Genomic DNA, 11,163 nt, shown 5'->3' with positions numbered 1-11,163 from the left:
CTGAGAGACTTCACTTCACTTTACAGGCATTCCAGGTGGCGCTAGTGGTAAAGAACCCACCTGCCAATGCAGGAGACATAAAAGAAGCAGTTTCGATCCCTGAGTTAGGAGGGCATGACAACCCACTCCAGTACTCTTGCCTGGAGAATCCCATGGACAGAGGAGCCTGGTGGGCTACAGTCCATAGGGTCACAAAGAGTCAGACATGACTGAAGTGACTTAGCATGCATGCCTGTATTCATACATGTGCTTATGTGTGTAATGGCATAGGAGAAGAGACCCAACTGCCAATGTTGATCATCTCACAGAAATAGGGTGGAAAGGTGGGAAGAGCATATGTAAGAACTTTTCTTCTGAAAAATTAAAATCTGGTGTAAAATAGATACTTTCTCTTTACAAACTTTTGTGTCACGTGACTTCTTTCTGAAAACGTTTTTAAAAACGAAGGATAAATAAGAGTCTAGTAGCCAGAATATACCTGGTCATGGCAGCCCACTGCAGTACTCTTGCCTGTAGAATCCCATAGACAAAAGAGCCTGGTGGGCTACAGTCCATATTGTTGCAAAGAGTGGGCATGATTAGAGCATCTTAGCACACACGCATGCATCCAGAACACATTTTTTAAAACTGTAACAACTCAACAACAAAAGGCAAGCAATCCAGTTAAAAACTGGACAAAGAACTGGAACAGACATTTCTTCAAAGATATACAAATTGCCAACACCACATGAAAAGATGCTTAACATCATTATGCAAATCAAACCCACAAAGAGATGTCACTTCACACGTACTAGGATGATTAGAATTAACAAAACAAAACCAGAAGATGAGTGTTGGTGAAGATGTGGAGTCCTTGTTAAAAATGGAATTACAGTATGACCCAATAATTACACTGCTAGGTATAAATTCAAAAGAATAGAAACTAACACACCTTCAAGTTCACGACAGCAGTATTCACAAAAGCCAAAAAGCCGAAACAGCTCACATGTCCATCAATGGCTTAATAGCTAAAATAGGTGTCAATCCTAAAGGAAATCAATCCTGAACGTTCATTGGAAGGACTGATGCTGAAGTTGCAATATTTTGGCCGCCTGATGTGAACAGCCAGCTAATTGGAAAAGACCTTGATGCTGGGAAAGACTGAAGGTAGGAGGAGAAGGGGATGCGAGAGGATGAGATGGTTGGATGGTAACGACAACTCAATGGACATGAATTTGGGCAAACTGGGAGATGATGAAGGACAGGGAGCCCTGGGGTGCTGCAGTCCATGGGGTCGCAGAGGCGAACACAACTTGGTGACAACATATATACACTACGCAGCTATAAAAAGGAATGAAGTTCTGATATATAATACAAAGTGTATGAATCTCAAAAACACTATACTATATGGAAGACGCCTCACCAGGAAGATCCCATGTATGATTCCATTTACTTGAGGTTGGTGGCTCAGTGGTAAAGAATCTGCCTGCTCATGAAGGAGATATGGGTTCCATCCCTGGAGCGGAAAAATCCCACATGCTGTGAAGCAACCAAGCCCCAGCATCACAATTACTGAGCTCACCTGCCTCACCGACTGAAGCGGGCAGAACCTAGAGCCCATACTTGGCAACAAGAGAAGTCACCGCGATGAGAAGCAAGCGCGTGGGAACTACAGAGTAGCACCTTCCACTTCCCCACTCCCTGCAGCTAGAGGAAAGCGTATGCAGCAATGAAGACCCAGCACAGCGAAAAATAAAACAAATTTTAAAAAGCGTTATCAGCGGTTGCCAGGGGCCGGGAGGGAGGGGACAATGGGGAGTAACTCCTAGTGGCGTATGAGGTTTCCCCTACGCTGATACAAATGTTTCCAAACTAGTAACAATGGTGTTTGTGCAACATTGCAATGGAGCTGGTCACCTTAAAATGGCTAACGAGTTGGGTGAATTTCACTTCAATTAACAACAGAAAATAATAATAATAAAGATAAGCTCCTTAGTGCTCCTGCCAAGAGCAGGCTGGACTGGAGACCCGAAGCATCGCTTCCCCCAGCGGCGCCCTTGTTGGCCGCCGCGGCCCAGGTCAGGACCCGGGCTCCCAAGTCTAGAAGCGACGGTGCTGGAGGCGGGCGCATTCTCAGCTCCCGATGCTGCCAACCCAACCCAGCCTGAGCTGCTTCGCTCAGGCTCCCATGTGATGTGGATCCCCAAACTGAAAAATCTGCCTGCAATTCAGGGGATCCAGGTTCGATCCCTGTGTCGGGAAGACTCCCTGGAGAAGGGAATGGCAATCCATTGTATGGACAGAGGAGCCCGGTGGGCTACCGTCCGTAGTCTCGCAAAGAGTGGGACGCGACTGAGCGCTGAATACTTTCACTTGACTCCCAGCCCGCGGAGGCCAGGCGGGACCCAGGGGCGGGGCCAACGGCGGCGGAAGGGTCGGCCCCCGGACGTCCGCCCGGACGCGGAGGGACCGGAACCCTTCAGCCGAAGGTGCCTGGCTCCGGAGGACGGTCGGATCCGGAGGACGATCGGATCCGGATGTCAAAGTTCGCCGGTTTAGGAAGCCGGCTTCCGGAGTCTCCTTTTTGCTACCGGGTCTCTGCGGCGTGGGCTACCTGCGGGGATGAGGCAGAAGCACTACCTTGAGGCCGCGGCAGGGAAACTACAAGATAGCTGCCCGGGCCAGGCCCGCTACCTCCTGTAAGAGAGAAGGGAAGGGGAGAGGGAGGCGAGCGGCAGGCGGGTGTGTCCCGTCCCTTACGAATGTCTGTCTCTTTTGCAGCTGGGCCTACAGCTCGTCACACGGTAAGGAGGACGCCCGTTGGTTGTGGGTCGGGCTCTGGTGGCCCCGCTCCCTCCCTTCCGCACAAGGAACTAGATGATCTAGAGAAATCTGATCGACCCACAGCCATTATAAACCCCCTCCAGAGGCTTCTCAGTTCCTTTAAAAAAAAATAAAAACGAATGCCTTACCTTGCCTGACCTATTGGCATTTGACACAATTGATCAGTCTACTCGAAATAGTTTCTTCACTTGGCTTCCAGATCATCACCGAGTTCAACTCCTGCCTCTTTAGCCAGTACTTCTTGATCTGCTTTATTGGCGCCTCCTAACTTCCCCACCCTCCAAATGATTGAGTGTCCCAAGACTCAGCCCTATGAACTTCTTTTCTACCTACACCCAATTCCTTGATTACAGTTTTTCATGCGGTCTTACGGGTTTTAAATTCTTCATACTGAGGACTTCCAAACTTATTTTCCAGTTTAGACTACTCCCCTGAATCCTAGACTCATCCAGATGACTTAATTTTTTTTGAATGTCACATTAGGCGAAAACTCGAGCTTTATCCCCCAACACGACAACCCCCCTTCCCCAGTTCTTCCCATTTTAGTAACCAGTAACCCCATCCTTAAGATTCATTCAGCCCCAAAACTTAGGAGCCACTCTTGTCTCATTAACAGCCTTCCTCCCCAGGACAATATGCCAGTAAATCCTGTTGGCTTTAGAATGTATCCAACATCTAGCCACCTCTTTCCACATCCCTCTTACCATCCTGTCCAAGCCATCAGTTTCTCTCCTGGATTATTGCCAACGGCTCCCATGCATCTCTACATTCCAGGCTCAATCCAGCAGTCAGTGTGAGCCTAACAGAAACTAAGTTAGATTCATGTCAGTTCTCTGCTACAAACTCTGAAATGACTGTCTACCTCAGTAAAAGTGAAGATCTTCAATAAGAGTCCACAGATAGACCTATGTCATAGGTCTGCATTACCTCTTTGAGCTGCTCTCCCTTTTTTTTCACTGAACTTCAACCACTGCCAGGCCCCCCTGTTGTGTCATGGCCTTTGCAACTGCCCTTCCAGTACCTGGAAGTCTTACCTCACATACCTGCTTGGATTCCTTCCTCATTTCCTTCTGAAAATGTCACCCGATGAAGCCTTCCCTGGCTTCCCTATTTAAGATAATAGCAGCTCCATCAGCAATCTACATTCTTTCCAGTCTTTTTTTTTCTCCCCAGCACTTAACATTTGGCATTGTGTTCATTGTCTGTCTCCATGAATTGTGCTCTGTTCACCGGTATCTCCCACAACCAGTGCTTGGCCCATAACAGTCTCTCAGTGTGAATGAATTTTACATTTTTCAGAGCTAAGTTCCAAGCATGGTCCTTAGCTTTTCAGTAGTGCTATTCCTAGCACTTAACACAGGACTTAGCCTTAAGTATTTATACAGATGGTGTGCCCACCTTCCTTTTCAGCAACATCACCTTCACACTTCACCTTTCCCTAAATAACCATGCTTGCTTTTTCACTGTACTTGTACCCAAAAGCCCTTTACCAATAATAGATGGCTTTTTCAAATATAGGTAAGAGTTTATAGTCATCTACAATGACCTTTGTCAAGCTTCTTTGATATGTTTCTAGCTAGTCTATATAGAGTTTAATAATTTTCAGGGCATTTTAATCATATTCTGTAACTAGTTCTTACCAGTCTTACCTTCATTTCCCTAGGGCTCCCCAAGAACATGAATTCTATAAAGATAGCAAGTCCTTTACTTCCATATTTATGTCTCCAGCCTAGCATGGCAGATGGTCAGTGAATGCTTTCTTGATTGCATAAAGGGCCTGGGGCAAGTCTGTTGTCCTGTTACCTTGTACTGCAGACAATGCCCAGCTCACAACCACAAAACTGTGCTGATTGTTTAAAAAAGAAAAGTCACAATGTTGTTATTTCATGATAAATGTGTTTGTAAAATTTGTGAGACTTACAGCCTTTTTTTACTTGGTAGCAGTAATGAACAGCATAGCAAAGAGTGGCTCAGTTCAGTCGCTCAGTTGTGTCTGACTCTTTGCAACCCCATGGACTGCAGCATGCCAGGCTTCCCTGGCCATCACCAACTCCCGGAACTAACTCAAACTGATGTCCATCGAGTCAGTGATGCCATCCAATCATCTCATCCTCTGTTGTCCCTTTCTTCTCCTGCCTTCAGTCTTTCTCAGCATCAGGGTCTTTTCCAGTGAGTCAGTTCTTCGCATCAGGTGGCCAAAGTATTGGAGATTCCGCTTCAGTCTTTCCAGTGAATATTCATGATTGATTTCCTTTACGATTGACTGGTTTAATCTCCTTGCAGTCCAAGGGACTCTCAAGAGTCTTCCCCAACACCGCAGTTCACAAGTGTGAATTCTTCGGCGCTCGCTTTCTTTGTAGTCCGACTCTCACATCCATACATGACTACTGGAAACACCAGAGCTTTGACTAGACGGACCTTTGTCGGCAAAGTAATGTCTGCTTTTTAATATGCTGTCTAGGTTGGTCAGATTTTCTTCCAAGGAGCAAGCATCTTTTAATTTCATGGCTGCAGTCACCATCTGCAGTGATTTTGGAGCCTCAAAAAATAAAGTCTGTCACTGTTTTCCCATCTATTTACCATGAAGTGTGATGGGACCGGATGCCATGATCTTAGTTTTCTGAATGTTGAGTTTTAAGCCACCTTTTTCACTCTCTTCTTTCATTAAGAGACTCTTTAGTTCTTGTTTGCTTTCTGCCATAAAGGTGGTGTCATCTGCATAACTGAGGTTATTGATATTTCTCCTGGCAATCTTGATTCCAGCTTGTGCTTTATCCAGCCTGGCATTTCGCATGATGTGAAAAAGGGTGGGGAGTTAACCTATCTGTTGCTAAAAAGAGTGACTCGATAGAACTATAGTGTTTTGTAAAATAAATTATTGCCAATTTATCTTTGTAGATTCTCATATTTTGAATTTTGCTTAAGGAAAATTTGTATTTGCTCATACTAAATAATATACTCTTTTGCATCTATAATATTGATAGTTTGTGGTAACAGAATACTCTGATTTGATGATTTACGGGTTTCACTTGTGTAATTTTAGATGATAAAAGCACTTTTGAAGGAACATGTCCATACTGTTTCCAGTTGCTTGTTCAGGATAAATCTCGAGTGCGCCTCAAACCCAAGCCCAAACTGACACCCAAAATACAGAAACTTCTTAATCGAGAAGCAAGAAATTATACACTCAGTTTTAAAGAAGCAAAAATTCTGAAAAAGTACAAAGACTCCAAAAGTGTGCTGGTAAGATTTCAATTCCATTCTGTATAAGTAAACTAGACTTTTCTTTCACTTACAATAAGGTTAAGAATTAGCCTGAATATAACTCAGAGGTTTGTAGTAGTATATTTAGATTGTCAAAATATATACATAAGATTTTTTTCTAGTGATTACTGTTTCATCAAGATACAGCTTAGTTTTGTTTCTCAGTGTTACCTAAAGCCAAAAATCATGAACTCTGAATGCCCAGATTTTATTGTTGAGCACAATTATTTTCACAAATTTGAGGATTTCTTGAGCTCACCAGTGTGACATCATCTGAACTGCAGTTACCACTAAATATTTTCAGCTAATGGTCCTTTTCTTCAGACACAGTAAAATGTATTAGGTATACACAAGGAAAGAGCATTAAGTACCAGTGTCATTTCTTCAGTCACCCCCCTCTGTGTCAGAGTATGTATTTAAGTTTATGTCCAACAAAGATAAGTGTCTTATGTTCATTCATCAAACGTTTATTGAAATTTTTACCTTATGCCAAACAGTGCTATATATTGGAGATGTAAAGTGGAATAAAACAACCAAATTAAATTACTTATGGTTTACTATGTAGAGACCAGTACTAGATAGACTTTATCTGCATGTTCTGTGTTAACATTTATCAACTATTAAAGTGCCTGGTTATTACCTAGGCACTGTGCTGGGCACGGTGGACACTGTGACAGCTTAGGTCTGGCCTAAGACTAGAGTCAGTAACAACTTGGATTGGAACTGCCATATTTAGGAGTCTACTGTTATTGGACAGGTAAGTGCATTTTCGTAAAGCAACTTAAACCTCTATGAATGCATTTTTACCTGCTCATGAACATCATAGTACTTCTCATAAACTAGTTTGTATTAATTTTGTTGAGGCCTGGGCCAAATCTGGTGCCTTGTGAGTCAGATGTGTAGAAGAAGAGCATTTAGCTGCAAAATGGACCATGTCTTGAACAATGAATCCTGAAAAGAAAGTCAACCTCTATTCTTAATGAAGTGAAGTAGGGTGAGAATTCATATGCCTGGTTTTATAAATTAGACTTGTATTTATATATAGATTCACTAAGGGTCTGACGGAGTCAGTTATTTTCAGTGATATTTTGCCATATTTTATTGGGAAAAGGCTTGGAATTTTTCTGCAAAAAAAAAGACAAAGGATTAATCTCAAAAATATACAAGCCAACTCTTGAAGCTCAATTCCAGAAAAATAAATGACCCAATCAAAAAATGGGCCAAAGAACTAAACAGACATTTCTCCAAAGAAGACATACAGATGGCTAACAAACACATGAAAAGATGCTCAACATCACTCATTATTAGAGAAATGCAAATCAAAACCACAATGAGGTACCATTACACGCCAGTCAGGATGGCTGCTATCCAAAAGTCTACAAGCAATAAATGCTGGAGAGGGTGTGGAGAAAAGGGAACCCTCTTACACTGTTGGTGGGAATGCAAACTAGTACAGCCGCTATGGAAAACAGCATGGAGATTTCTTAAAAAACTGGAAATAGAACTGCCATATGACCCAGCAATCCCACTTCTGGGCATACACACTGAGGAAACCAGATCTGAAAGAGACACGTGCACCCCAATGTTCATCGCAGCACTGTTTATAATAGCCAGGACATGGAAGCAACCTAGATGCCCATCAGCAGGTGAATGGATAAGGAAGCTGTGGTACATATACACCATGGAATATTACTCAGCCGTTAAAAAGAATTCATTTGAATCAGTTCTAATGAGATGGATGAAACTGGAGCCCCTTATACAGAGTGAAGTAAGCCAGAAAGATAGAGAACATTACAGCATACTAACACATATATGTGGAATTTAGAAAGATGGTAATGATAACCCTATATGCAAAACAGAAAAAGAGACACAGAAATACAGAACAGACTTTTGAACTCTGTGGGAGAAGGTGAGGGTGGGATGTTTCAAAAGAACAGCATGTATACTATCTATGGTGAAACAGATCACCAGCCCAGGTGGGATGCATGAGACAAATGCTCGGGCCTGGTGCACTGGGAAGACCCAGAGGAATCGGGTGGAGAGGGAGGTGGGAGGGGGGATCGGGATGGGGAATACATGTAAATCTATGGCTGATTCATATCAATGTATGACAAAACCCACTGAAATGTAAAAAAAAAAAAAAAGTTATAAAATATTGTAAAGATATAAATGCCCAGATATTAAAGGGTGTCTTACATATAAGAATTTAATGAATATACAGTTTATTGGATTAAATTATAAGGAGAAATAAGACTCACTATTTCTTCTTTTTGTGGCAGTTGATTACTTGTAAAACGTGCAACAGAACAGTTAAACATCATGGAAAAAGCAGAAGCTTTCTGTCAGCACTGAAGAGCAATCCTACCACTCCTACGAGTAAACTCAGCCTGAAGACCCCAGAGAGAAAGACTCCAAGTTCTGCAAACCTAAATCACATGTCTGGTTCCAAAGGCAAGAGCCCAGCATTGATTTTCAGGTATCTTAATCCACGCTATATAAATGGCCGTTGTTAACCCCCTGAGTTCTAATTTCTCTGTTTAATAAACACTCCCTGAAACTGCCATAGAGTTGAGGAAGTCATCACTGCACTGACTTCCAGGTGTGTTCCTCTACATCCAGCCTCTCCCTGGGCTCATTCCCAACTGCTCTTAAATATGTCCCCTTCCCACCCCTACACGTCCCCACAGGTAACCACTCAAACCTGCCCATCCTAAGTTTCCTTAATCTATAAATGAACATGCCCTTCTAGATATTCTGACCTGAAATGGTCAGTGTAGTTGACAGTCCTGCTCCCTCTGTCCTGGCCCAGTTAGTCACCAGTTTCTATCCATCCCGCCTCCAAGGTGTTCGCAACTGTCCTCTCCTTTTTCTCCATGCTGCTGCTGTCTGTTCAGATCATTATTCATCCTTTGCCAGGATTACTACAATAATTCCCTGAGTCTTCCTGCTTCTAGTTTCAAACCCTTGTAGTCCAATATTTATTAAAAAACACAGTTCTGATTAGAAAAACACAGTTCTGATTAGAAGCCTTTGGTACCCCACTCTGTGCATAGGGAAGAGACATACTGGCATGGGTTTCCAGCCCCCACTACCTGGCACCGTCTGTCTGCCTGTCACTTGCCTTAATTCATCCTTTGTGCCAGCAGAACAACCAGTCAGGGTTGACTTTCCTGCTCTAAACCTTCATTCTTTGTGGTTTCCCCTATCAGAAACTCAACAGAATAGGGATTTGTGAAATGATGTGAAGTTAACTATGTGACTGGGCACATGTTTTATTTTCAGTAATCCTCAATACTCTATTCATTATGCTGACCAATAAATTTAACTCCAAAGAAACTGTGAAAGGAATGTTTAAACATTTTTGTTACAGAAGAGTTTGGTAGCTTCTTGAAATTAAATAACAAACTCAGCAAAGACTGGATTATTTCTGCTTATTAAAATTGAGGTTTTTATATGAGGATTTGACATTTAAAATTTCAAGTCCAGTTTTCTCTGTATTCCTGATTATTTTGGTGTTTGATATGATAGGAATTCATCGTGAAAGTTTCTACTTATAGGATACATGCAGATAAAAGAAAATTTGGAATATTTAAAATAATTAACTTGCATTTAAACCAGACTGCTTGTTAAGCATACGCAGGAAAGAGAAAGTTATATCATGTTTATCATGGTTGGGCAGTCAGAAAAGAGATGAGATTGACAAACCCCAAATATTGTTTGGGGTTTGAACACAGTTGGAGAGAATGAAGTGGAAGGAGGCATAAATACACACATACCAGATGGGGAATCGTTTATTCAGTGGATATTTATAGAGAGCACCCACTGTGCTTGGTTCTTTTAAAAAGCACTGGAATATATAGTTAGCCATACAAAACATCTGCCCACTAGAGCTCACCTTGTGTAAGGGTGAAAATACAACAGAATGGTACCTGTATGCGTAGGTTGAGATTCTTCACTTTTGAGAAAGGAAATGGTCTTGAGCTATGAACTAAAAAAATGTTTTTGCAGTCCTTGCTTAGAATTGTCATGAATTTTGATGTCAGTCTTACAAGGAACTCAGTCCTAATGAGACTTTGCCTTTAGCTTTGTCTTTCAGGTGTGAAAGAAGCTTCTAGACGTACCCATTATACCTTGTAAATGTTGCCGTTAGCCTGTAGTGAGGAGATTTTTTTTTTTTAACAAAGTGGGAATGACTTTGCTGGGTACAGCTACTGCTCATGTGTGGCCATAATTATTACAGAAGAGTAGAAAATGATTATAATAGTAGGTATCTAGGCTTAGTAGGAAGAACTGTTGTCTGTCTGTATATCTAAGTGTGGCTTTATGTTTCTTTTCAGAACACCTACATCTGGACAGTCAACACCCATTTGTTCCTCAAAGAATGTGAGCAAAACAAAGAAACACTTCTCTCAACTAAAAATGTTGCTTAGTCAGAGTGAATCCAAAAAAAATCCAAAGATGGACTTTAGAAATTTCTTATCTTCTTTGTAAAGGATGGACTATGAAAATAAATGTTTAATGCAATTTCTGAAACTAAAGTTAGAAAAACTGCTTTTTTAAAAACTTGTTTATTCTTAAAATAAATGGAAACTCAGGTCCAAGAGCAAACTTTTCTTGGCATTCTTCAGTGTTTACGGAGAAAATACCTAATTGGAATGAAAAACTGAACCCTGCCTGCTTCACAGGGTGATTGCGAGGATCAAAAATATATGAAAGGTAAGTAGTAAATATAAATATGGACATTGAGTGGTATGATTTTCTCCTCCCTTAAGTTTTCATTATTTATGTCATTTTCTTTCATAAGAAATTGAGACCTTTATAAGAGGTCTACTTACTCCTTTCTAGGTGTCTGTGGCCTTACTGTTAATTCTAAAAAAGTGTAAACTATAATATTTCACTGTAAATGGCATTTCATTTGCTGTGGTGAATACCTACTTTTAGGTCTAAAATTTACATTGGAACATAACACAGTAACAGTTTAGCTATCTTAAGTATTTCCTGGAACATAGATATGCTTTTTTTAAATGATAGGCTAGGATTATATTCAACCTGGGTTTAAAAGCTCTTTAAATAAGT

General features: G+C 41.5%; 1 protein-coding gene across 1 annotated transcript; it reads left to right on the top strand.

Annotated features, from left to right (window-relative positions):
• The first annotated feature begins 2,484 nt into the window (after positions 1–2,484).
• Positions 2,485–10,695, top strand: C27H18orf21 (chromosome 27 C18orf21 homolog). Its single transcript, XM_043889731.1, has 5 exons — positions 2,485–2,678; positions 2,761–2,783; positions 5,867–6,066; positions 8,367–8,563; positions 10,425–10,695. The coding sequence occupies exons 1-5, from the start codon at positions 2,602–2,604 to the stop codon at positions 10,576–10,578; spliced, it is 651 nt and encodes a 216-aa protein (XP_043745666.1). The 5' UTR covers positions 2,485–2,601; the 3' UTR covers positions 10,579–10,695.
• Positions 10,696–11,163: the final 468 nt, after the last annotated feature.

This window comes from Cervus elaphus, chromosome 27, assembly GCF_910594005.1.
Source record: "Cervus elaphus chromosome 27, mCerEla1.1, whole genome shotgun sequence".
NCBI classification, from domain to species: Eukaryota; Metazoa; Chordata; class Mammalia; order Artiodactyla; family Cervidae; genus Cervus; species Cervus elaphus.
This window is presented reverse-complemented; position numbering and strand designations above follow the sequence as displayed.

Excerpts from the sequence above, each read along its gene's own strand:
- C27H18orf21 (XM_043889731.1), top strand. The coding sequence starts at position 2,602 with ATGAGGCAGAAGCACTACCTTGAGGCCGCGGCAGGGAAACTACAAGAT. Across the intron at positions 6,067-8,366 it reads AAGACTCCAAAAGTGTGCTG|TTGATTACTTGTAAAACGTG; the intron begins GTAAGATTTCAA and ends TTTTTGTGGCAG. Across the intron at positions 8,564-10,424 it reads AGCCCAGCATTGATTTTCAG|AACACCTACATCTGGACAGT; the intron begins GTATCTTAATCC and ends GTTTCTTTTCAG.